General features: G+C 46.5%; 1 protein-coding gene across 2 annotated transcripts in view; it reads right to left on the bottom strand.

The window, feature by feature from the left end:
- The window catches only part of CTNNA1 (catenin alpha 1), a 105,246-nt gene that overhangs the window by 5,496 nt on the left and 73,766 nt on the right, over nucleotides 1-25,984 (bottom strand). For both annotated transcript variants that reach the window (XM_042024678.1, XM_042024685.1), the window contains 6 exons: nucleotides 16,216-16,372; nucleotides 10,681-10,881; nucleotides 9,457-9,608; nucleotides 6,682-6,792; nucleotides 5,034-5,215; nucleotides 4,200-4,305 (listed from right to left, as the gene is read on the bottom strand). In XM_042024678.1, coding sequence (XP_041880612.1) covers nucleotides 4,200-4,305; nucleotides 5,034-5,215; nucleotides 6,682-6,792; nucleotides 9,457-9,608; nucleotides 10,681-10,881; nucleotides 16,216-16,372 — 909 coding nt within the window. The remainder of the gene's footprint in view (nucleotides 1-4,199; nucleotides 4,306-5,033; nucleotides 5,216-6,681; nucleotides 6,793-9,456; nucleotides 9,609-10,680; nucleotides 10,882-16,215; nucleotides 16,373-25,984) is intronic.

Here is a 25,984-nt window from a genome sequence, read left to right as displayed (position 1 = left end):
ATCTTCCCACCCAGCATCCACAGGCCTCCTGGACAAACCCACCATCAGACTCACATTGATTGTTATTCTGTGCTCTAAGGCAGGCTGCCCTGTACCCAGCATTATTTCAGTGGTAGCAGTGGAATTCACCTGGCATTACCCAGGGACAGGACTACAGGCACACCCTGCAGTGACCTCCAGCCTTCCAGACAGCTGCACCCCATCCAGAGTGATTTAAGAGCTCCTTTTCACACACCCCTGTTCACAGCAAAATCCCATTTCACCTAAGACCCTGATCCTGTGCAATGGACCATCTGATGAAGATTCATAATGGACATGGAAGATTACTGCTACAAAATGGACTGGAAGATTAATCTTCAATGTGGCACCACTTCATTACTTAATGCTTCAGTCCAGCTGAGGTTTGTTGCTTTGGCCACGCAGCCTCTCCTCCCCTTTCAGGTAAAAGTCTCCTCCTGGCTGTCAGCAGCAGGGTCTGAGCCCTAATTCTCCCTGCAGACCCCTCCTTAGCTGTGAGATGGAAGCACGAACTCTTTTCCCTGTCTGAAAGAGGCACCAGAGCAGATCGTGGTGCACGCACAGGGGATGTGCAAACAGGGTCCCACTCACATGGAGCATTTCCTTCCCAACAGCACCTGATCTGCCAGAACAGGCATTTCTCTCTGCAGTGAGGGTGAGTGTAGCTAACACATACATTTGGTTTTTTCCAGGGCCAGACCGAGTGGTTTTTGTGAGCCAAAGTGGTCTCTGTGCTGAGCAGAGGTAGCTCAGGTGCTGCAGTGATGTGCACACAGCTCACACACACACGGGCACTGCACAGGGACTGGGGCCACGCTGGCACAAGCACATCAGTGTGGAGATCTGCGTGGCTTTATGGGCATCTGACCCCACCAACAGACATAAAACCACCTTCTGAGTCCCAAGGAAAATGATGGAACACCCAAAGTAACTGCAGCTCTAACATGGGCACATGGCTTCCATCAGTGCAGTGAAGCACTGCCTAACGAAGCAGCAAAGCTTGCAGGTTAATTTTTTAAGCTAATCAATATTAGTCAGCGGTACAAGAATGTTTTAGAGCAAGTCCACAAACAGCCCTGGCCAAAGAGCTAATGAAAAGTTCAAATTACCATTTTGGAAACTGCTCTCCATCTCCCAAAGAGCTCATCTAACACAGCGAGTGAGCAGCCCAGCAGCGGAGGGGCTTGAGGGCTGACAAATGCCCAGTACAGCATGTCAGAGGGATGGCTCAACAATTCCAGCTACTCTGTGGGGCTGTGGAAACTGTTCAAGGGAAGACTCTTGAGGCAGGAGGCTGCTGCATGATCACCAACAGCCGAGGAAGGCAGCAAAACCTTCGTGGAATAGGAATCATCACTGGGTTGTGTGCATCAATATGATGTGAGTTGAAACCCACATCCTCTCCCGTGTGTGCTATTTCTGCGGGCAGAATCGAGGACTCAGCTCAAAGACAGATGAGGTTTAAATGGAGATGTAACACAAGATAAAAAAGAGCATCAACAAAAGGCTCTGCGGGTGCCTGCAGGAGCCCTGTCCTTTCCTAGGCAGGAGCATTCAGATAAAAATCAAAAAACCCAAAAGGCAACAATTTTATCACTGATCGAGAATGATGACATTATTGTATTAACCCACAGCCACAAGCCCCATCTGTAGAGCCCAGCAGGGAGTGCAGTGTAGATGGAAATGAACATGTTGGGGGACACTCCAGCTTCCCCAACCGCCCAGACTGAGCTGCTGCCACAGACCCAGTGAAGGTTACTGGCAGAAGCTAAGCTGGCTGCTCCAGGTCAAATCCAGGCTCCGTCCTGGACACTGCAAACATCCCCCACATTCGGTTCCTGCTGCCACAGCTGAGCCTGCAGAGAAGCAGAATCACCCTTTTCTCTCTTTTTGCCAAGAAAAGGGGCAGGGAAGACAGCAGAGCCCTGGTGGTGTGTGCTGATGGAGACAGCCCATCCCCACAGGCTGTAGGGGAGAGCCAGGAACTGCAGTTTCTTCCTCCCTGCTGCACCAGGAATTCCCAATAAACGCCCCCCAGCCCTGGGTGCCAGCTGGGCCCAGCAGGAGCTGCAGCAGCTGTTTTGGGGAGGCAGCTCCCTGGCAGGACAGGCACTGACCATGTGTGCCAGCAGCTGCCACCGCCTGTGCCCAAGGTCCCCACGCCAGCCCCCCCAGCCAGGGACCAGTCTCCCCAGCAAGAGGCTGCTGGCACCTTTTACTGGGAAGTGGGGCAACTCCTACCCTCACCCCCAGCTACTTCTCACTGAATGATCAGAACTGATGTAGCCTCAGCCTCCCACCACTAGGAAAGGAAAAAAGCAACAGAAATGTTCTTCAGCTTTGTAGGTGTTTCGACACTGAAGAAATAAATAATAGAGAGAACCCTTGTCCTGCTGCAAATCATTGTCATTTGTGTTGTGCTCATAACTGCTTCATATTCCGCTATTCCCAGCAAGCAGCAGCTGCTTGGAGTGAGGGATGGAAACCTTGGGGAGAACCTGCGGCTGATGGCAGGACTCTTCCCAACAGACACGGAATTCCTGGGATAGCAGCTCTTGGGGTTCCAGAGGAATGTGACGGCAGAGCTGGGAGCCCCTGGCACAGGGACACGAGGGGTCAGGGCTGTGGTGTCCCCCAGCACACAGGACACAAACCCCTCCGGGGGCTCCCGGCCCCGAGCAGGCACAGCAGGGATCGGGGCTCGGAGCTGCTCCTGCTCTGTAGCTGTCACACCGTGCCACGTTAACATGTTTCCAAAGAGTATGGAAGCACAGCTAATGAAATATGCAGGCTCGAAGTATTAGCAGAGTATGGAGTCAGGAAAAAGCTATATTCTTGTCAAAATGACTAACTGTACAGTGCTGCTCGTATTTATCTTCAAACATGTGCTTAATCTGTTACATTTTTAAGGACCTTACGGCTACTAAAAGGAGCCATTTAGTTTTCTTTTATATTTTGAAATGGCTTGGTACAGAAAACCATATACTAACTTTGCATAAAACATGTGAATTTAAAAAAAAATAAAAAGCAGTGTAAACCTTCAGCCCAAGCTCCCCGGAGACCTCTAACACAAACTGCTCCTTGCTTCATTTACCTACATCAGCAGCACACCTGGTTCTTGCAGAAACAAGGCTATCAAAGTGCTACAGCAAGGAGACCCATCTGAAAAAACACTTCTCAAATTTATCTCCCCATTGAACATTTCTCACTGCATCATTAATAAAGGAGGGTGTAGACAAGCACCCCTGGATGCAGCATTAAGAGAGAGTCCTGCACTGCAATGATTTACTTCCAAAGTGACACGGGTTCAGTTAGAACCTTGCAGTACAAATTTCCATCCTGGAAAGGCCTGGAAAGCAAGTGACAGCTGGAGAAAACAAAGTTTAGTCCATGATCTCAGACTTAACCTCCCTGCATTTCAGAGTCTCTCTTGAAGGTGGAATATTATTACTAATGTCAATGTTTCCCTGCCATTTGGGTGTGGGCTGAGGCCAGAGGTGCTCTTGCTTGGCCCAGTTTCTAAATGGCTCAGGACAGGCATTGCATAAATAAATCCCTGAGCTGGCCATGCTCATTCAATCCTGGAAGAATTCCTTCCAAATAGTGGGACAGCACAGCCACGCTCAGGTCACTGCAGGCCTTGCTCCAAATCTTCATCAGCTCTGACTGGACAGGGAGAAAACCACCAGAGAGCTTTGAACACCTCCCCACTCAGTCTGTGGGGCATCTGAAAATTGTTAACACTAAAAAGCTGCCTCAAAACCAGTATTAAAGGTTGTGCAACAGGCCAGGTGCGATTGTGCAGGTGCTGTCCCTGCAGTCTGTGCTTTGGGGAGCACCAGGAGTGCTCTGGGTGTGACGTGAGCCCAGCCTGGCTCCTGCTCAGCACAGCCACTGCCCTGGCTCTACGTGACCTGAAGCAGGGCTGGCACAAAATGCCAGGTGCCTGATGCCAGCCAAGGAGCTGCTGTGCCACTGCTGGCCACGCTCAGGTGTGACACAGCTCAGGGAGGCACGAGAGCAGCCGGAAAGAACAGGCTAGAATTTTCTAGCAGCAGATCTGGAAAATCAGTTAAAACACCCCAAAACCCAAACACATTTTCATCTGTTCCTCATGCCTGCAGATCTGAAAGATCTGCTATTGCTCCTTGGTGCTGGAGGCTTATGGGACTGTGACTTACATGGTCAGCAATGGTCCGGCCCAGCTTGTCCATCCTTGACCCAGCCTCTGCGATCTTCTTGGCTGCACTAATCACATCTGACGTGTTCTTCAGTGGACCCTTGCCCCTGCAAAACAGAGCAGAGGCTCCTTCCTAGCACCAGAAAACCACAGCAGTGAACTCTACATCCCTTTTCTCATTCTGTTCCACACGGTGCTGGCAGTGACTCCTCACCCCAAGGGCAGGAAGAGGCAGGAGCAGCCATTACAGCACCTTCATTTTCAAGAGTTTCCCCCTTTCGGCTCCTCCCCACATTTAGCTTAAATCTAGGAATAAAAACATCTTAAATTTTACTGCCCTGAGCAACCTAATGATGATAAGAGATAACATTTTAGAAGACGGATTTGCAATTTTTATGGAATGGAACATGAAGTTTAAAAAATAGTGTTATATAAAATCTGGTAAATTAATTTCAAAAGGCATCAAAAAGCCTCTTTTTCCTCTGCAAATAACTGTGCTAGGAACTATTCCTGTAGTATGGCAATATTGAGAAGCCCACAGAATTTAATGCTGTAAAGAACTGAGCAAATATATATATATTCCTGGGGACAAGAATCACCCTTAAGAAAGGAAGAAAGACAGGCAATAACTGCTGTGTATCTGTAGATCAATTTAAGCAGTTATTACCACCCAGCCACTGCACAATAATGCGTCTCCCCAGTTCATGTGCAGGCTGTAACAGGGCACCATTTAAAGGAAATTAGAAGTAAGGCTCTTAGGAGAACTTGCACCGTGTCTCACTGAAAGCCCAGCAGCCCGGAGAGCTCGGAGTGAGCACAAATTAAAAAGCCTCACCTGGTGAAGTCTGTCATTTCCATCATGATCATACACATCTGTTTGGCCAGGACAATGATGTCATTGCCACTGTCATCCCATTTTGACACTTCAGCATCCAATTTACTCTTTTCCTCCTGGAAGCTGGCGACCTGCTCAGCAATCTTGGCTTTCTGCTCTTGAGGGAGCTGAGCCATGATAGCCTGGAAGAGAAGAGTTTTCTCACGTGGCCTCCTGCTGCCTTGTAGAGGCTTTTTGGAACATTTCACTAATAACCAATTTCAGTCATGTAGATGGGGGATAAAACTTTAATAGCAATCCTCTACCTAGAGGCTTTACAGAGCCATTTGCTTCCATTTTGAATCGAAGTTTATGCTCTTTTTTAAGAAAAAGTGCCCAGAAAGACAAGTTGACACTTAAAATATGGGCCTTTGCATGATAAAGCTGTTAAGACTCCAAACAAATTTGCCACATATTACCATCCCTCAAAATAAAACTGCATGAAGAAGGAGGACTTGTCTTTTATAGAAAATTTCAACATTTTAAAATTAAGTTCCACTTGGGTATTGAGGATAATAAGAAATATTACCAGTCTCTTCCCTGCAAAAAGCTAGCTGTACTCTTTTGAAACATGTCTGCTGAGGAAAGAGCAAGTGAAAATAAAGGGTATGTGCTTACTCCCAAATAAAATCTCTCAGCCTGGGTTTACAGCCTGAGTAAGACTCCATGCCCTTGCCTTCATAAATACTGGGAGCACAGATGCCTCCAGGAGCAGGCAAAAAGGAGCCTTTGGTACTAAAAATCCTCTGGCAGCAGCTGTGCTGAGAGGCAAATGAGCAATGTCTGCATTTAAATGGAAGGGCGTGAGGGTCCAGGCACAGAAAGTGCTTGTGCAAGGGAGGGGAGCATAAAAATACTCTCAGTTAGTGTAACTCCCAAGCCAACGTGGCAGAAGTTTGATAAATAAGGTCTGGCTTCTTCTTGCCTGGCAGGAAGAGCCCCCACAAAAAATCTGCCATGGCCCTTTCCCAAGAGTGTAAATTGTTATCGATCCAGAGGGGCCGTGTCAAATAAAAGCAATAGGTAAGGCCTGGTCTTCCTTCAGTGCACTGATTTTAGGGTTTCACCTCTTAATGATTATATATTGCCTATCAATGCTTTCATTTTTAAGTCATAGGAAATGCAGTTAGTTGAAATTATTTCATTTCTGAGTTCCTCTCAACATTGTCTTGACAAATGCTCAGTGAGCAAACACACACCAGCACGTGTGTGAGGAGACATTTTGTGAAGATTTTTTGCTCATAAAGTTCGTATTTGTCTGTTGGAAGTAACATTAATCCAATGGAATGATCTGCCCTGTACCTCCCTGCAGAAGCTCACCCGACTACAGTGTCTGTGATATCAAAATGTGAAGCAGTTTGTTGGTACTAAAAGGATTTTGATCTCTCAGAACACCCAAAATAAACCACAGACATTTCTCACATCCATCAGACCAAGTGCATTTCACTCAACCTCCTTTTCAGAAGAATACTGGAAACAAAGAATGCCAGTTTTCTGATCCAGCATTTTTATCACCATCCCCCCCAAATTAAACCTGGGTTTTCAAAGCAAGCTGAAGTGTTGCTTGAAGGCAGGTCACACTTTTATAATGCTCAGGGTTCTGCCTTACCCTTGCACTCTGTCCAGCAATGAGCTGATCATCCTCAGTCTGGATACTGGTTCTGCTTCGCACATCGAAGTCCTCGGTCTCAAAGTCGGAATCATCCAGCTCTTCAGGAGTCTGAGGAAAAAGCATTCACTCAGAGTCAAACTACAGATTACATGGCTCTGCAAATCAACAACAATATTGTTTTTCAAGTAGAGAGAATGGAAATCAGTGGAGGTAAAAATTATTTCATGTTTTCAACAAAAAGGTAAATAGAGGGACTGTATCCAGCTCTGAACATGTGTGATTTTATGTGCTTGACTGCTCCTGTTAAACACCATAGGGATCCCCAAAATCACACAGCAGTAACTGAACAGCTGAGATTTGTCAGGACATTAATGCACTCAGCATCTGAAAGACAAAAAAATGTTCTTGCAAAACGAACAGCATTTTTGCAACTTGATTAAATGTAAAAGCTTCACTTGAGATTCTGAAGCTGGAATTACACACAGCTCTAAAGGCTGGTTCAGAAGCACAGACAGTGTCTTCAGCACAATTATGAATCAAAGCATTGACTAAATTAACAACAGATAAAATATCTCAAAATTTATCCTTGTCCCTCAGGAAAAGCTGAAAAATTTTAGCTAGTAAGGGCCAGCTTTCATGCCGTAGGCTAAACACATCTGACCTAGTTCCTGCTTGCCTAGGATTTATTTTTGCTACTGCCAGTCTGTAGCTGGCAAACTTTTTATAAAGCTTATCAAGTTTAAACAGCATGTTTGTCAAAATACTACATCTTTGCTAAAGTGGTACTTTATGACAATTCTCCAGAGCTGGGTCAACAAAGAACTTCACTGATAAATGCAATAAATTGTGATTAACAGATAAGATGCAAATAAAGTCCCTGTTCTTTACATTTCTCTCCTATGATTTGGATTTCACAGACTTGTCTTCCAGTACAGACACTTTGTGATACAGTGAAAACAGAGATGGACATGCACAATAGTTGCCAAAAAGCAAAGGTGAGCAGGGTGACAATCAAGGCTTTGGGTATTCCAGCCTCCTCTCCAGGCCCTGGAGAACAGGGTATATCCACAAAATCAGCAGAGGGACACACACTAGGAAGTAGCTCAGTGTATCAATATTTAAAAAATGAAAAAAAATAAAGACAGTTCTGCTGTATGTTTACAAACTGTCTGTGAGTCTCTGCCCATCCCTCCCAAAGCTCAGGGACACACAAAGTGTAACTCTGCCTTTCAAGTGCCACCAAGGGCAGAGACTCCTCTGGGGTGACGGGCCTGGGCAGCAGGGAAGGAGGGAGAGCTTCTCTTCAATACATACAGATAGAGTGAGATGGTAGTTTTGAAATACCCTGCATAAACACAGAAATGAGGTGCTGCAGTGCCTTTTCCTGCTGGTCCCTGTAAAGAGCAAGAGCCCCTGGACAAAGCTGAAGTGAACGAGCCTCTGTGAGCGGGTTACACCAAGCCCTGGAAAACCCTGGAATGTCCACTTGGATGGCTCTTTTATCCCAAAATAAACCCTCTGGACCACAAGTGCTAGCATTTTAACTTCTTTCTAGGTGGCCGCTGTGTCGCCAGGGAGCTGCTGTTGGCTGCTGGCAGCGGAGCTGTGGCTCCCTGACACTGGAGCGTGGCACAGGGGAAGCGTCAGCGCTCCTGGCACTGCCAGCCCGGATAATTGCTGCCGACTGGGATTGGCAGCCGTGCTCCCTGTCCTGAATAACAAGGGCTTCAGCAGGGGGGGAATCACATCCGTTTGTCTGCATAGCGGGAAGGCATTGATATCTTCATCTAACACTGGCTGTCTATAAATCCTGAGCTCGTCTGAAAAAAATTCCGTGGGGAGCACATATGTGGTTGTCAGCTTTTCTCCTGGTTTCTCATCTGATCATTTGCTTTAAGCAGCACACACGGAAGATGCTGTTGCAATGGTTACTGTAATCACGTCTCTTCTGGGGCTGTACATCCTTGATTTACTGATCACAAGCTGCATCTGCCATGGTCACCACTCTGACCATAGGCAGTTTCTCAGAGTCAAAGGAATACAAGGAAAAGAAGAAAAAAGGAATAAACCCCCTCTATTTGTCTTTGTTGTGTCTGGCTCCTGCCAATTTTTGCCCCACTAATATCCAAGAAATAGGTCCATGGATCAGCTTCAACCAGAACTTCCTTTTCTGCATCCCTTCAACCAACTGCAGGAGCCCTTCTGACCTACCAGAAATTTGGGCTTCCAAGTCACACCCACTGCACCTGAAACAGCAAGCACAGAGGAGACAAGGCCTCTGTGAGCTGCCCCTGTGTACCCAGGTTAGCCAATTAACAAATTACATGCTTTAGGAACTGCAGACCAAACTCATCTCAGCTTCCTTTTGACTAACTAACATCAATTCTCCAAATTTACTTAATGAAGAGCCATTAGGTTTTATTTCTAAGCTCTCAAACCATCAACAAGCATCTGTAGTTCTGAATTAATTTGCTGTTGTTAACTCAAAGGTCACTGATTTTAGCACATTAACGAGCCAGGCATTACCACGAGATTACAAAAGATGCGTGAAGGGTATTTAGCATCACAACTCGGGCCATCATCGATGCTCAGATCTGGTTAATGAATCTGAATCCAAACGTACTGCTCCAGTGCTCCACAGCGATTTTAAGACTCTGAATATTAATAGGAGCTAAATGAAAATCTTCTGCTGTCTGCTCCCCATTATCCTGATGGCTGTCAGTTCAACAGCGGCAGGGAAAGCGGGAAGCTGCTGGGGGAAGTTCTGCTCACCCGGATCATCAGCACGGCTTTCCTGATGTCCCGGATGCCGTCGTACACCAGCCGGGAGGCGTCGATGAACTCGTTCTCATCCATGGGCTGGGCAGGGTCGGAGCTCAGGGCTTCCACTGCAGCTTCCACTTGCTCCGTGAAGCGTGGCATGACTGAACTCAGAGCACACAGCCAGTGAGTCCCACCCCAGAGCCACCCTGCTTCCCCCTCCTGGAACCCTCGCGAGTGCCTTGCTCCTAACTATCCTGGAAGCTGTGCAGTCCTTCCACTGAAATCACAACATTTCTTACAGGAGCTGAAGTCTTAATCCACCTCTGTTTCTGCTTAGGCTGCTGCTACTTGGTGTTTTCCCCTTGGACAGTGAAAAGTTTATCACACCCTTCTAGTGGACAAGGAGAAAACACCCGGGGAAGCCCTTGAAAACTATGGGATAAAATACTGATTGTTTGTTTGATGTTCCCTGCAGATGTACATCATTTTTTGGGGAAAAAAAAGTCATACTACCATCAGGAAGCTCACGTTTAAGAAGCACTGGAAGGGGGCAGATTGCACTGCTGCATTTTGGTGACTCATGGTGCCCCAGGAAGAACACGCCAGAACCAGTTAAGAGTCTGCTGTTTCTTCAGTGTCACCCTTGATTCTTCATCAAAGTAATTAAAGCAAAACCAACAGCTAGTGGCTGGCACTGAAGCAACTCGAATCACCCCTCACCTGTACGGGTGTCAGCAGGTAGTTCACAGGGAACACCCTCATTCGGTGTTTATATGTGGGGCACCACAACCTACAATGCTCTTTCAACAGCTGTAAAGATACTTTACAAAATTTACCCTAATTATTACCCCAAATTTGTTCTGCTGGGGGAATGTGATCTTCCTTCTGGACCCTGAACAGCTGCAGGGCCTGGTGCAATACTGCAGCACGAGCAGAGCTCAGCTTTCAAGCCTTCACTCACGTCTGGGACTCATTCCCGGTGTTTTTGCTTCCCACAGCCCAGTCCATGACAGCGAGCACGCTCAGGGACACCTTGTGCACCCCTGAGCTTCAGGCCAGTCAACACAGCAAAATCACACTTCTCACTTTGAAACAGCTTTGCAAACAACTCCCACTAATTTGCATTCCAGCAAAGTGAGTCTTTAACAGGTTTCACAGGTACGCTGGTACCCAGCTGCCCACACGCCTTCAGGCAACAGGAGCTCAGGGCTCCTGGGAGTAAGCGACCCTTACCTGTGTTGGACAGTAACTTGGTTGCTTCCAGCACCTTCTCGGTGTAGACTCCAGGTTCGTAGTTGTCCATCTCCGAGGTGACCACGTGAATGACCCGAGCGGCGCGGCCCCGGATCGCTCCGGCCGTGCGGTCTAAGCCATCCACATCTTTTTCTTGGAGAGCAATGACACACTTGTTTACATCTTCTAAAATGTGGTTCTCTGGTGGTAAAAGAAGGAGGATTTAGATGGTAACGTCTTTTCTGTCACAGTCATCAGCATTGCAGCTGCTCAGGGTGGGACCTGCTCTATAAAAGCTCCACAGAGATGTTGTCAAGCGTGAATCTGAAGGTCACCACAACCAGCAAAGAGCTGCCCTTCTCCAGAAGGTCAAAAAGCCATCAGTCCATCCACCAACTGGCCTCCACACGTCCTGCCCCTGTTTGTACTCGATTTTACCAACAGGAAAGCTGAGTTCTGCTGAGTTCTCCCCTGGTTTCTTTCCATATTCCTCCCCTGGACTGCCCCAGCCCTTATTCCAAATACCTGCAAACCACTCCCCTGTTATTGCACGTGGGGCAATGGGCACTCCCCCTCAGCACCACACCTACTCCCCTCAACACTCCAACAGACACTTGGTGCACGTTTCCAGCTTCCTCCAGAGTGTTTTCCTACAGCCACACACGTTCCATCAGAGCTCATTACACTGTCAGTCGCCAATTCCCATCTGAGACACATAATGTATGCAGTGAATAATGTGGAAAGCATTCCAGCCACACAGCACTCACTGACTGTTCAGAAAACAAAAATAAAACAAAGGCAAGACCTCTGTTTGCAATTTGCTTTTTAAATATACATTTGCTGGTTTTGTAAAGAGATATTTTCCCCATTCATCAAGTCCAAGAAGCCCAAAATGGGTAAAACCCTCTAAGAGATTTCTGAAGATGCCTAAAGAAGTTGGGATCCTTATTTGGGGAAACCTACCCTAAAGATCTCCCAGACTGTTATTAGAGACTTCCAAACTCTGTTGGAGAGTCTTTAATGAATCAAGACCAATGCTTCGATATCATCATCTAACACCAGCATTTGGGCTGCTTGGTAAGAAACCAACTTGGAAACATTTCTGCTCTGTCACTTAAAATAGTTTCCAGTGTTAATTACCATTGACTTACTCATTCTACACTGCCAAGCCGTGCAAGTGGCTTTTATTCCCTCTGCAGGTAGTAAAAGAGCCATTTTGCAAGAGTTTGTAGAGACAAGAAGCTCACAGAGTTGGCTGGGAGAGGATCTGGAAGGAACCGCCTGAAAGGATTGCTGCGGGAAGTTACACCTGATTTACATAAAATTAACAGAGCCAGGTGCAATATTGCGAGACTTCTGTAAGTAACCTGGACAAAAATTAAACTTGTGAAATCCCTCTGAAGCAACTCAGCCTGAACAGGTTCAGCTGAGGGCAGAATGTGGCCCTGAGAGAGGGAAGAGCAGGTTCATTAGTGATTTGACAAGTCAGTGAGCAGGCACAGGAGCCACAGCGGGCACAGAGGGTATTTAAAGCAGAGACAGCCCTGGGAGCTGCAAGAGCCCAAAGAAAAAGCTTCGGCGCCAGGCCAAAACACAGACTGTTTATTGCTTCAATTCCTAAATGAATAAATTAAGCCACAGACCATTTAAAAGCCTCTTTGGATTATCTGAACTTTAATAAAAGGCATGGACAAAATGAAGGTGAATATTTAAATGTCTGCTGATCATTTAATGCCTTTTGCAGATGTGAAGTGGTCAGAAAGTCCCTTCTAGAGGGAGATAACCCACAGGGCAGCTTGCAAAGGGCCCAGGGAAGTGCAGGACTGTCAGGTCTCTCTGCTCTGGTGATATTCTCCAGCTGGATGATAACAGGTAAGATCTGACACTGTGCTGAGTTCTTGTAAATACACCCAGTGCTCCCCACCCTACTGGCACACGGAGCACAGGTTCACCACCAGCACCTCTGGGAATGGGAGAAGATTGTCCCACATTAGAACTCCCCTGTCCTCCTGCTGAGCAGGAGGAACATCCCACAGCAACAGAACACAGCACAGACAACAGCAAAGAGATCTTGCCCCACCAAAATAGCTACAGGGAAAATGGTGTGGTTGGGCAGCAAGGGAAGAGGAAAGGCATTTTTTCCATAGAAATGATTTTCAGACCAAACAAGGAAATACATTAAATAGTGAAAAGCTACAGAATAAAAAGTCACCCACGACTGTCAATCCTCAATCCACGCCCACCAAACACCTTCCACCTCCACACACCTCCACATTAAAGGGATTAAGAAATCCTTTTCCAAACAACCCCAGCAGTCTGTGAGGACATCTGAGGGCTACAGGAGATCAAAATCAAAGAGCAACAGTCAGGAGATGAAGCCACAGATTCATAAACACAACTGTGCTTCTCTGCTGCATCTCCTGGGGAAGGTCTCAGAACTATTTCCATGCTGAGCCTCTGCTGCCAAGGGGCACTGCAGGAGCCAGGCCAGGCAGCAGTGCTGGCACAGGGAGCAAACGCTGGAGCATTCACACCCGTGTAAACACAGTGTTCATCCTGGAAATATTCACTGGGAGGCTCTTCTGAAAAAACAGTTCCACTGAGATGGGCAATCTCTGGCATAAACCTCTGTCAGCAGCAGAGGAACAGAAGGCAGCAAATGGAATGGTTCTCTAAGAAGGTTTCAAAAGAGATTCAGGTAATTTCAGAACATTGAATTTGACAATTACACGGTGCTATCAGCAAGTGCTCTAAAGAACAGAGATAGTGGGCACACCAACACACCCAGAGTGCTTAGGGAAGGCACTGATAAGAGGGATAAGAATTACAGAAGGTACGGTAGAGCTTTGAAATGAGGAATAATGAAACAGGCAAAGACTCTGCAGTCAGGAAAGCGATGAATGACGAAGTGTATGGCAGAACTCTGCATGTCTGCAAACAGCATGAAGAGAGAGAGGGGGGAAATAACCTCTTCACCATCTTCTAGTACAAGTAGGGGCACCAAATGAAGCAAAGAGGTGACAGTGCAAAACAAGGAGGTTCTTCACACGGAGCACACTTCAGCTGTGAATTTTGCACAGGATGATGGAGGTGCCAGCAGTTTATAATGGTTGAAAGAACAACTAACACCAGCTTAAATGAGAAAAATCTGTCAAGGACTGTTCAGGAGATAGCACCTCTGATGCTGGAGCTCCCTGAGCTGCACATCACTCATGGCTGGGAGCACACAGACATCTCTAGGCTACAGGGCTCCTGTGCCATCCATCTCCATCCTGACAGTGAGCCTCCCCCAGACCCTGCCCTAGCTCAACAGGGCCCTTCTGCTGCTGTACCTACAGAAATGTTGTCACCTGCAAGCTCACCTGCAGCACTGTGCACTGAAGGATCCTTCTTCTGTGATGTTCTGCTGTTACCTAAACCCAGCATCTCTTTCATCATGCCTTCACTTGTGGGTAATTGATACAGTTCTGTAGCATATGCTGCATGGTGAAGCCTTTACTTCAGCACACCACACGGCAGGAATGTGGGATGCTTATATACATATTTATATATGCACACACTCATGCACTCACAAGAACTCCTTTAAATTCTGCTTCCATCCCAGTTAGTAACTGATACAAACATCCTAATAACCCCAAACAGCACTCGACATAAATCATATCCGCCACTACTTTATCCAAAGAGAAGTTCAGACTTTTTGCAGATGAATTGGAGCTGTGGCATTTATATGGGAAACATTTATCAAAGTTCAAACAAATAATATTTAAAAGAGTATTTATTGCTTTAATATTTTTCTACCATCTCTTCAATAACACACATAAATAATTACTGAATGCACTTGAATGTCTGGAGTTGTCTCCAACTACACTTCCTTGGCTCCATTGTGGGTGGTGAGCACTCACTCCAGGTGAACTCTCCTGAGTCAACCTGCCACTACCCCAGGAAAGAAACCTTCTCTGCTTACTGCCAAGCTCTTGAGAGTACAGCCATGCAACAGACTTGGTTATTTAACCAAAAACCCCACTTCTGCTCTAACCTGCATCCCTGCAGAAGATGGGATTGTCCTGCCCACAACTCACTTGAGTCTTGTGGTTCTACACCTGGGCTACAAGGGAAGGAAAGTGATTTTACTGAGTGATGCAACTTCCTGCTTGTGGTGTCTTCAGTCCTAAAAAGCAGCTTGGAGCTCTTCAGCACAGCCCAGCACTGGGCCCACACCACGAGCTGAGGAGCAGAGCTCCCACAGCAGAGCTCCATTCCTCAAATGTCCTGCACAGGGATGCAGAGCCCTCAGTTCAGTGGCTGACCCCTGTGGGGGCACAGCCGCCAGGGAGATGCCCTTTGGCAGCTCCCCACAGGCTGTGTTTGCATGGACTCACAGCTTTTCCTTGAGCCTCCAACTTCAGCACACAATTCCCTCTGAACAGATTTCCCCAGAAACAGGCTCCTCCCAGCTGTGCAATTCCAGCTGCTGCTGCCCCAGTGGGCACCGACAAAGAGCTCAGATACTCAATTGCCCACGAAGTTTATGCTCACTCACTGCAAAGAGGATTTTTAGTCAGAACCCAGGGAACCACAATACAATGTGGATGACAATGCAGGTGACTCATCACAGGAACACCACTTGGCCTTCTGTTTGTTTTGTTTATTTTACTTTTCTCTCTTTTTTTAATAATATAAAAATACGGTCTCCTAATTCAGGATCTTAATTTTTCATCTACATTTTCTAACCATGTTCACCTAGTACTTCTCACTCCACACATCCTCCTGTGAAATCTCTCTTTACAACTGGGGGTTTTAGGTCACTTGAGATGCCCAAAGCTGCTTGCACCACAGAAATTAGAATCCCAGCTTGCAGTGGTGATTTGTGAACACTATTGCAGACACAATTCATGTGGCTACATCTCCATGTCCTCTGACTAGAGCACAATTAAAGGATGTGGAAATAAAAATGCCCCCATTATTTTTAGGTCACAGCAGCTGACAGCGGGTCTTTATCAAGATGCTGATAAAACGGATTATCTTGGCAAGCACTTTGCCAAATGCAATTATTAATCTATTATAATGATCCAATCTCTTCTAAAAACTCTTAAAACTTTACTAGAGCTGACATGGTACTATCAGTTTTATTTTAATTAACTTGTACAACCATGGTTTGATATTCAATTTTGTTTACATGACAGAGTCTAAAGTGAACTGAGGGATCACTTTTTCTGCTAGTTCCTACCTTGGACATAAACACGTTCTATTTCCCCCAGAGTTACTGGTGAGGCTTGTCTACAGCAGCTACATGGTAATGCATCCTTAGCTCAGCCAGCAATTCCAAATCCTGAGACATGAAGTGCCTTCTCCTTGAGACCAGATCTCCTGCTGCACTTTCACACCTCGCTGGGCACGAGGTGACACCAGGTGAGGTGTAACAACACCATCCCTTCCAAAAACCTCACAGGCTCCAGAACACGTGTCCAAAACCACCCATTCCCAGGAGTAAGCTCTTAGGAGGATGATTATTTCTGAGACTGTGCCCCTGATTACCTGATACAGCCAGGAAGTCATCGATGGACGTGATGTCATCCACAGCGTCTGTCAGCACACGGACCTGCCTCTCCCACTGCTCCTTGAAGAGATCCATGTTCTCTTGAGCCAGTTTGCTTTGGGGTTTAGCAGCCAGAGCCAGTGCAGCATTGATGACCTGTAAAACACCTCTGGATTTTTAAAACATATCCCAACAAAATGATTACCTTCCGTGTCCAATGAACTCAGCAGCAGACAAAGAAATTTTCCTAAGTTTTGTGGAGCTTGATGTTTAAACACAGAAGTGTTTAATTTTGTTGCTCTCGCATCCAGCTCATACCTGCTCCCACACTGATTATGGATAGTTATTGGAAGCAAAATCACTTGGCCAAGTTTTCCCAAGAGCTGGTTTCACCTGTCTTTAGCAGCTCGTGGTAACAACGTGTTGCTTTCCCAGTGCAGGCTGTGTTGTTAAGCATTTTAGGCAGGATGACATTTAGTACACTTAAGGCTGCATTTGCTACTTGCCAAAACCTCAGTAAAAAGGTCAAAAAAGGATTAATCTTACACAGACTGAAGTAGAAACAATATGCAAATATAAAAACACAGATAAATTTTGATTTATCACTTATTCCTAAAGCTTTAGTCTGAATCTTGCCAGTAATTGTTGTAATGACTTCAGATTTCTGCTGTGGCTGTGAACAAGCCGAGGGAACAGCAGGAGATGCTCCTTTTGAATACCCCCTCCTAATTTTTTTCAAACACTAAGACCAGAATTTACACCAGATCCTAGTTTTTCTTAGCAGAACAAATGCTACAGGTGCTGCTGGGTCACAAAGCTTACGCTGTGTCCACTAGCTGGTCATTGAAATGGCCACAAAAGCCTCTCTGAATGTGGGGAGAAACCAATCTCAACAGCCTGGTCCTGCTCTTGCTGCAGCAGAACGACCTGGAAAGGTGCCAGGTGGGAGAAACCATCCGCAGCCAGAGCGTGACAATCCCAGCCTTGTTCCCAAGCACCTGAGAGTCAGAGCTAATTAACTCACAACTTCAAGGTGTAATTTTTCTTCTCTTTAGGACCGTATTAATTTCACAAAATTGTCGACCAAAACATGCAAGCACCAGATGTTCCCGCTTTTCCAAAATCTACCTTCTCTACCTGCTTCATTTACAAGTGTCACAAAGCATTTAAAACAATATATAACTCACTAAACATGGAAATGATGCTGATGTCAAACGTACTGGGATGGCACTGAATGAATCAGGCAGGAGAAGGAGGCTGCTTCACCCGAGGGATGCCAGGAGGTAGCAGTGACTGAGGAGAATCCACGGACAGGCTGGGCTGCTCCCCACGCTGCCATCCTGCCTCTGGAGCTGGGGGCTGCAGCTCTGGGTCACAAATCCAGCCCAGCTCGGTGGGTTTGGTGACAGTGACAAACACAAGGAGCAGCACCTGAGCCTGAGCAGCATCTGCTCAGGGGCCTGTGGGGATGAATGTCCCTGTCCCCACCACCACCGTGGGCTCCTCTGCTGCTCCCCTTCCTCCAGCCAGCCCAAGGCTGTGTGGCACCTGCAGGAGTCAGGATGTCCCTTTGGAACGTCCCTGCTACCAGCCACGGTCCCTGCTGCTCTGCCCCTCTCACTCATGGATCTGAAAGTCCTGAAAGCCTCCAAAATGCCTTGCAGCACCCAAGAAAATGTTGTTTAGAATTTCAAAATCAAACAGAAATAAAGGTTTTAGAGAGGCAAACCTGTCCTCTGCTCAAGAACCCTGATTTGCAGTCCAGGCACTGCCACCTCTTGCCCCAGTCTGATGGATGTAATGAATTAACCACCTATCAGTCAAAATCTAGCTATCCAAGGTTTCATGAAGATGAATCTAAACAAGTGGCCTGGAAACAGGAGAGATAAACCAGACAATGCTCTAGAAATCTGCTCTCAGCTTTTATCCTGCTAGAAGCTGTCACTACAGAGACAGACGCGATACCAAGGGTCAGGACATTTCCTCTGCTTTTCTCAACCTGCCTTGGCCTATATCAGATAGAAAATATCCTCCCAGCACTGAGACAGGGCAGCATTAATGCTGCAGGAACATATGGCCTGGGTACCTGCGAGATGTTTGTCTGGACACAGCATCTGTCTGGACAATTAATCTTTGCCAACAGCGCATGTCAAGCCCAGATGCCCACGTTCAGCACCTCGTCACAGGTAATGGCAGAGCTGTCACACATACAGGGCTCTGCAACTGCTCCACAAACTCAAACTGTGTGTCCTCACCAAATCCAAACACAGGAAGCACAGGCTGCATCACCCTCCTCTCAACAGGCAGTTTGTTCAACTGGAGAAAGGGTAGGTTTTTTATACATTACAGCAAAAATGAGTGGCCAAGGTGAATGTATCTTATAACAATGATCAAGCAAAAGCAGTGTGTATGATCTCCCTTACAGACAGACATTCCTGCATTAGGGAGGCAGCCAGCAGTGCTGGAGGTGAGGAAACCTGGTGGGGATATCGAAGGTTATCCATGGTCACCATGGAGCTGAAGACAAACCTCCAGCTCAGGAGAGCCATACCGGTGTGTGTGCTCAGTGAGAAATTCAGGGCAGCAGACACAGCTCAGCAGTCCCTTTTTACAGCACATCCTCTGTATCTCCATGTGTAAAGTGGCCACAACACGCAGCTTCAGCAGGGGTGATAAAAGCCTTCACTCTGAGGAGAGTTTAGCATTCAAGTGGGCAAATAATCCCAGAGGTGTCTCACACCTCTGCTTGAGGAAATGTCCCAGGGATCACTGACAACACCCTGCATGTGATCTATTCCAGGGAATATAGTCTGGTATCCAGCACAGAGTGATTGATTTATTTTCCAACAGATGCTTAGAAAGACATGGGAAAATGACAGGGATGCTGGATCTTAAATAGTCTGTGTAAGTAGCAGGACTATGATCCCTTTATTATCTAAAAATAAACCCTTTCAAGGGGAGGAGGAAACACTTTTTTGGGAGAAGGGATGGACCACAATACACTACTCCTTCTCCAACAGACATAAAGCACTGGGCAATTACTTTAAAATATCAGTAACAGGACAGAGGCAGACACAGTTAAAACCCCAGGAAGATCATGACCACACTATCTGAAATGTAGCCACTTCCATGTAAAACATTTGGCAATTTCAGGGAAATATTTTGTATTTCAGAGCTTTTCAAGATGCTGCCAGAGCGCTGTGATCACAATGACTCACTGAAGTTGTACAAAGAAGAGAATCAAACAGGGACATTTTGAGCCTATCCAGAAGGAAATGAAGCATGGCAAGAAAACACACTATTTTTATCGGTGCTTTGTTTCATGTAGCAATTGCAGTGTTCAAGTCAGACAGCTCCACACTCCATAGCGTGGTTCCAGAGAGTTCCTTGAGCCTCTCTCCTGCACCTCGCAGCTTCCCAAGGCAGCAGCCAGGGCTTGGCAACGCCCTGGGACTGGGGAGGCTCAGCATTCCAAAGACTGCAATGGATGTCTCAATCTGCACCTCAAGCCTTCTTCTCATCCCTTCCATGGGAAGAAGCTGCTGCTTTCCCCTGGTTTTATTTTCCCTGTTGAAACCAGAGATGTCAGACCGTGGTTGTGTCCTTCCCCCTTTGCAGGGCTCTCCAAGGCTCCCTGCAGTGACTCCTGCCCGGTCACAACACTGCAGCTGCTTTGCCCAGAAGCTCTCTCAAAAAGCTCAGCCAGAAAACGCTGAACCTCAGATAAACCTGTGGGTAAATTAGAGCCACTGGGTCAGCCAGAATTAATTCTTTTAGGCTAAATTTAGGATGACTTCCAGCCTCAGCTCTATAGCACCCCATCTGAAAGTCAGAGAGGCCAGAAGAAAGCTCTTACACGTGGTGGTGTTCTTACAAAGAACAATTTTGAATACTTGGCTGGCATGGCCAAAGGAAGAAACATCACTTGGGAGAGGAAAACTATCACCCACCTATTTGCACTGCAATCCCAACCTGTTGTATCTTACTCAGTGCACATCATGTCTGACCCACACCCATTTCAGTGGCTTTAAGCACTTCTTGATTTTTGCCTCAGTCCTTTTGATAGGGAGCTTTTGCTCCTTCCAGGAGAATGTTCTTTCTGCAGCTGGTTTAGCTTTGCCCTGATTCCTGTAGGATTGGTTTCAGGATGTTACTGCACCCCAACAAGGAGGAGTTTTTCAGTTTCAGGAGCTCTGAAGTGAACCCCCAGTCCTCTCCCCTCACTACACACCATTTCTTTACAACCCAAACATCTGCAGTTTCTAAATAACTCACTTGGGTTTGGGGTTTATATAAAGATCTTGACTCACCACATTTCTTGTGGCATTTGGATAATGAGTTGGAAAGTAGCTCCATGGCCTACAAATCCAGGATACTTTGCATTTGTAAAAAAGAAAAAGCTAATAAAACAAGCCCCCACCCATCAGCTCTCATCTCAGGGGCAGAGGGAACAAGTGACACACACAGACAGTGCCCCAGTGGGGATGTGAAGTCAGTTTTACTCAGGAGTACGTGAAAAGGAGCCAGCAAGCCTCTCTGCCCTTGCCCAGGTGGGTTTTAATCCCATGTTTTCCTGTAATGCAGCAAGCATGGCTTGTTTACTTGGCAGTTCGTAAGAAGCTCCTCATAATTTAGCTCTACATACACAAGATGCCAGAGTTGCCTCCAGTGTTCACCCTGCTCATGCCCCTTCCCTGCTCCTCGCTGCATTTTGCTCCGAGTGTCAGAAATGGTTTATAAGGAGGACGTTCAAGTCGCTTCCAGTTACACCCAAGGCCAGGTTTGCATGCCCACGTCGGTGTGTGCCAGCCCTCCATGCACTCGAGTACAGCAAAAAGCACTCTGCAGGCTCTGATGAGCTGAAATGCCTGGGAGCAAAACACACAGCAGATTGTTTTACACTCTCAGAAGCTCTAATGGCAGTGACCAGCGATGAAGGAGCCTCATGCACCGAAAGAGGAAGGAGAAGTTTCCTTTGATTTCCAATACTTTGTTCCCATGTAGAAAAGGCACTTTGAGCACTTTCCTGTAAGTTATGCACGGAGTCACTCCAGGGATCTCTGCAGAGATATTTACTAGTCTTGTGGCAGTGCTGTCACAACCCACAGATCCACACTCTTACTGAGTAACTTACAGTCACAGACTGGTTTGGGTTGGAAAGGACCTTAAAGCTCATCTCTTTCCAATGGCAGGGACACCTCCCACTGTCCCAGGCTGCTCCCAGCCCCAATGTCCAGCCTGGCCTTGGGCACTGCCAGGGATCCAGGGGCAGCCCCAGCTGCTCTGGGCACCCTGTGCCAGGGCCTGCCCACCCTCAAGGCAAGAATTCCTTCCCAATATCCCATCTATCCCTGCCCTCTGGCAGTGGGGGTCCAGTTCCTGATACAGAGTCCCTCTCCAGGTTCCCTGCAGCCCCTTCAGACACTGGAAGGGGCTCTGAGGTCTCCACAGAACCTTCCCTCCTCCAGGCTGAACAGCCCCAGCTCTCCCAGCCTGGCTCCGCATGGGATGTGCTCCAGTCCCCTCAGCAAAAAGCCCTTCTCCAGTTCAGCATGTACTGTCACAGCAGTATTTGCTATTTGCTATAAAGACTATTTGCATACTGTGTATAGATAATTATCCTATCAGCTTCCCCATCCATGAAAAAAGCATTTTCATTTGGAGCTGAGGACTGATTTTGTATTGCCAGTCCACGTAGAACCTGCAAGAATTCTGGTGCCATTTGTCTTGCTCCATTTTGCATTTTACTGACTTTGAGTGCTGAAGCTTTGGGGGTCTCGGGGACTCTGTGTCTTTTCTGGAAACTGTTCCACCACTGTGCTCCCCAGATCCTGTGCCTGTGAAGAAACACAGGGCCCTTACTCACTAGTACACCTCTTTCTACAGAACTGAATCCCTTTCCTGCTCTTTGCTTATTTTTACCCATCAGTAACTGTTTGACTTTCTAAAATTGCTGCTTTTAGGGTCAGCCTTGGCCTGTGCTGGCAGTTCTTCCATGCGAGCCTGGCTGATACAAATCTGCAACCCAAGTGTTAAGTTTTTAATAGAAGCATTTCTGCTCAATGCCAATAAAATGTTTCAAGCACCTGTAATTAAACAGTCTGGAGACAGATCTGCTCGTTAGAACATTCAGAAAATCTGACAGTCTTTCAAAGCGATGAAAAAAGGGGACAATTGTTTGATGTTAAGTCTTTACTGCAAGAAAAATTAAGTTCTCTCCTTCTCCAACAGCCACCAGGAAACTGGTGGTGACTGGGGACTCAAGGAGAAGAAAGTCTGCTGGTCACATTTGCGTTTGCCTGATTTGAGGGGTGGCCTGGAGGGGCTTTTTGTTTCTCTAAGATAGTCCAACTTTTAAACAAAAGTTTCTGGAACTCTCCATGGGATTCCTTATGCTTTGGTATTTTGTCTGTGTCAGTAGGTGTGATCACATATGAGCCATCTGCCTCATCAGAAATCTATAAGCAGCAAATGGCTTTTCAAGCAGTTCAAAATTGGAATAGAAGGATGTGAACAAGCAGTTATTAAAACAAGATGTTAATACGAGAAGAGCCAATTTATTTTTATTAAAAATGTAATTTAATCCAAGAATTCTCTGGAGTCAGTTTGATGGGCGACGCTCGCTCGCGTGTGTGTGTTGAGCAATCCAAGCACACTCCAGCAGGTATGGAGGGGGTTGGGAAGGACCTGTGCTTCCAAGTGCTGCCTGGTGGCCTCCCAAAGTTTCTTTGGAGGGTGAGCTCTTTGGGCTGTGGAGGGGAAGGCAACCAGCCCTGCCTTACATGGGAGAGCAGGTCCTGTGTGCCCCGGGGCAGTTCTGCCCTGCAGCCGCTTCCCAGGAGATGCCCAATGTCCAGGGCAATGGGCTCCACATTTTGCTGGCAGAAGCAAACACCCAACCTGATGGGAACTCTACTCCACAGTTATTTTTTTACAGCTCTCAGCCTGACTGCAGTTGGGGTAGGAGTCTATAGATGAACTTCATGGAGGCTGCAAAAACCAAGGAAGTCAATGTATAGCTGGTAAAAGGAGCTCAAGTGACAGCAGACTGTCACATCAAAAGGCTGGAGCAATTCTCCTTCCTCTCAAGAGCTGGGCTGGGGCATTCTCACTGTTGGTTTCTAACACCTACAGCTTGTATGATCAGAAACACTGATGGTTTAAGCTCTTCCCAGGCATCTTTAATGCAAAATGCTGTTACAAAACAGCTTTTCCAGGCTCCTAAAGCAAGTACTTCTTGGAAACAGCGCCGAAGCCAGAGATGTGAGCGAGGATCCAGGTTTCTGAATTGAGATAAACAAAATCTTTCCCTAATTCACCATTGGCAGGCTCTGTGTTTAGCAAGAAGGCAAAGAGAACTTCCCCCCGCGCTCTGTGAGGCAAAGGAAGGCACAGGCAGCTATTCCAAGCATTTCACAGCAGTAATTTTCCATTTCCATTAAGAAAGACAGTTTAAGCTTTTTTTTTTTCCAAGTTAACTGTAGTGATGGAGAACTTTGCTCCTTCATCTTAACCGCCTCCAGCCTGGCCTGTTTGCCCAGCGCCCAGCAAGGCAGGGCTGAGGGAACTCCTGCGAGGTGCTGGACAAAGCTGCTTCCTTCCACACACAGAATTCCAGCAACACGTGCTCTCACAAGACAGAATTCAGGCAGGCTTGTAAGTCAGGGCTTGAGGGAGGAAACACCAGTGACCCCCTGAGGCTGCCTTATTTCTGCCCTGTAAGCCCAGACTAACTCAAATCACCCAGCTGGCTATTCCAAGTGCTGCCTGGTGGCCTCCCCAAGTTTGCACAGACATTCCCAGCAGCTCCTCCCGAAGCCTCCAAAGGGAGCTCTAAATACCCCATTAAGTCTTCAGCTTCACATTCATTTCTGTGCTAATTGGCTGGGGACCCACAAACAGGAAAGATGATGTTACTCCAGAGGAAGAGCTGATTTCCAGTAACAAAACCACGCTAAATAAACTGACTGCTTGTTTCTGTAGAGACCTTTCCATGAAAAATTTTCTGCATTTTCTTTTTCCTCAAAGAAAATTTCAAACCTGAGAACATCTGAACCCAAGGGTGACACTGGCAAGGACTGACTGCTTGTCAATACCAACAAAACTTCCAGGTTTTCCCTAGCCAGCTTGAAGAGTTGCATGTTCCTTCCTCCTGCTGCCAGTCCAATGACTCCTGATGGCAAGGGAGCAAATTACTGCTCTATTTGAGATACAGCTTTTATAATTAACTCTACAGATTGATTTCTGCAGAAATCATTCTTTAACCAGGAATTCCCTACTCCCAGAATGGCCTCTGCTCAGATAAACTATTTAAGAGGTTACCTGGGACTCAAGTGCATTTAATTTCAGTTTAATCTTTCAAGCACAGCAGTACTTTGAATTACATTTCATACACCATATTCCTGTGTGCTATTGACATCTTTAAGTTTCTGAGACTACTGTAATTACTGATTGACTTGACTCATTCTGAAACCAGCACCTTCCAGGAAAAATACCATCTGAGCCAAAAAAACCCCAACCAACATATGGGGCACATAATGTTGGGTTTAACCTGTATCTTCTGCCTAATTCACACATTTGTCCAGCACAGCCACCTAGGAGGATTCAAGATGCAGCTGTGAATCTCATCAGGAATAAACTGCAGAATAAATAGGTAATTGTCTAAAAAAGGAAATAAAATCCCACTTTGCTGTTCATGATACTGAGAACCTGTCAGAGATTGTGGAGAATACCCAAGGTTTGGGGACAAGCTGAGGAAGGCAGCTGAGAAGGAGGAGGATGGAGAGCTGTGCTGCTTGCACTGGCACAAGGCAAGCTATTGTTACCAGAAAACACAGATGCCATTTGTAAAACAGCTTAGACAAGTGCCCCTAATTATCCCTCAGGATTCACAACATGTTTAAATACTCTTAGAACATTAAAGAATCAGCCCAAGAGCATGTAATATAATATAAAAGCACTCTTTCAATGCTATGAACATCTATAGCGTCATTTACTAATCTCTTGGTGATGACCCTGAAATTAAGGCAAGACTGTGCAGTGGAACATCTAAACTCTAGGCTTGGAAGTTCAGAGATGTGACCTTTGTAAAGCCAAACTCCATCAGTTAAAGCCCTTGTGCATTTATAGATACTCAGAGCTTCCAATGTGTGTTAAATATATTGTCCATAATCCCCGAAGTCAAAGGTTAACAGCTGCACTTCAGGAGATGTGGCTACACTGGTGACTGGTGACTACAGCTGGGCCATTATTTCATGCTGACTACCATGGTGCTTATTTTATACAGGAGTAGATCTATTTAAATAGGCAGTTGTTGGAAAAGCAAAGATAGAAGAGTCTGAAATACGCACAATTTCAGCAATGGGGAGAGGAAAACACCCCCACAGACTTGGACAACCACCAGAAACATTTAGATTCAAAGAGAACCTAACTTTCTTCAGATGATTATTTTCAAAAGCAGCAGCATTTGTTTGGAACACCCTGCGTTAGACACCCATATTCTGGGAGATAACTAAAAAAAACCTTACATCAGCCTAGTTGGCTCCTCCAGAAAAGAGCAAGCCCTTATATCAAAGGAAGATGGATTTCTAAAAGCTTTTTCTTCCACATGCTTTGTTCCAACTGCAAAACTTGACCTTTGGTTTCAGCAGCCATGCACAGCCCTCACCCCAGGGTGGGAGGCAGAGAACTGCTCAGCCACACGCAGGAGTGGGGGCCACAGAGAGCCACCCTGGCATGCCCCAAGGCCTCCTGGACAGCATTTAATGC

Source organism: Corvus kubaryi, unplaced genomic scaffold, assembly GCF_017639235.1.
Source record: "Corvus kubaryi isolate FWS band 111438036 unplaced genomic scaffold, C.kubaryi_AGA036_p1.0 128, whole genome shotgun sequence".
In the NCBI taxonomy this organism is placed as follows: Eukaryota; Metazoa; Chordata; class Aves; order Passeriformes; family Corvidae; genus Corvus; species Corvus kubaryi.
This window is presented reverse-complemented; position numbering and strand designations above follow the sequence as displayed.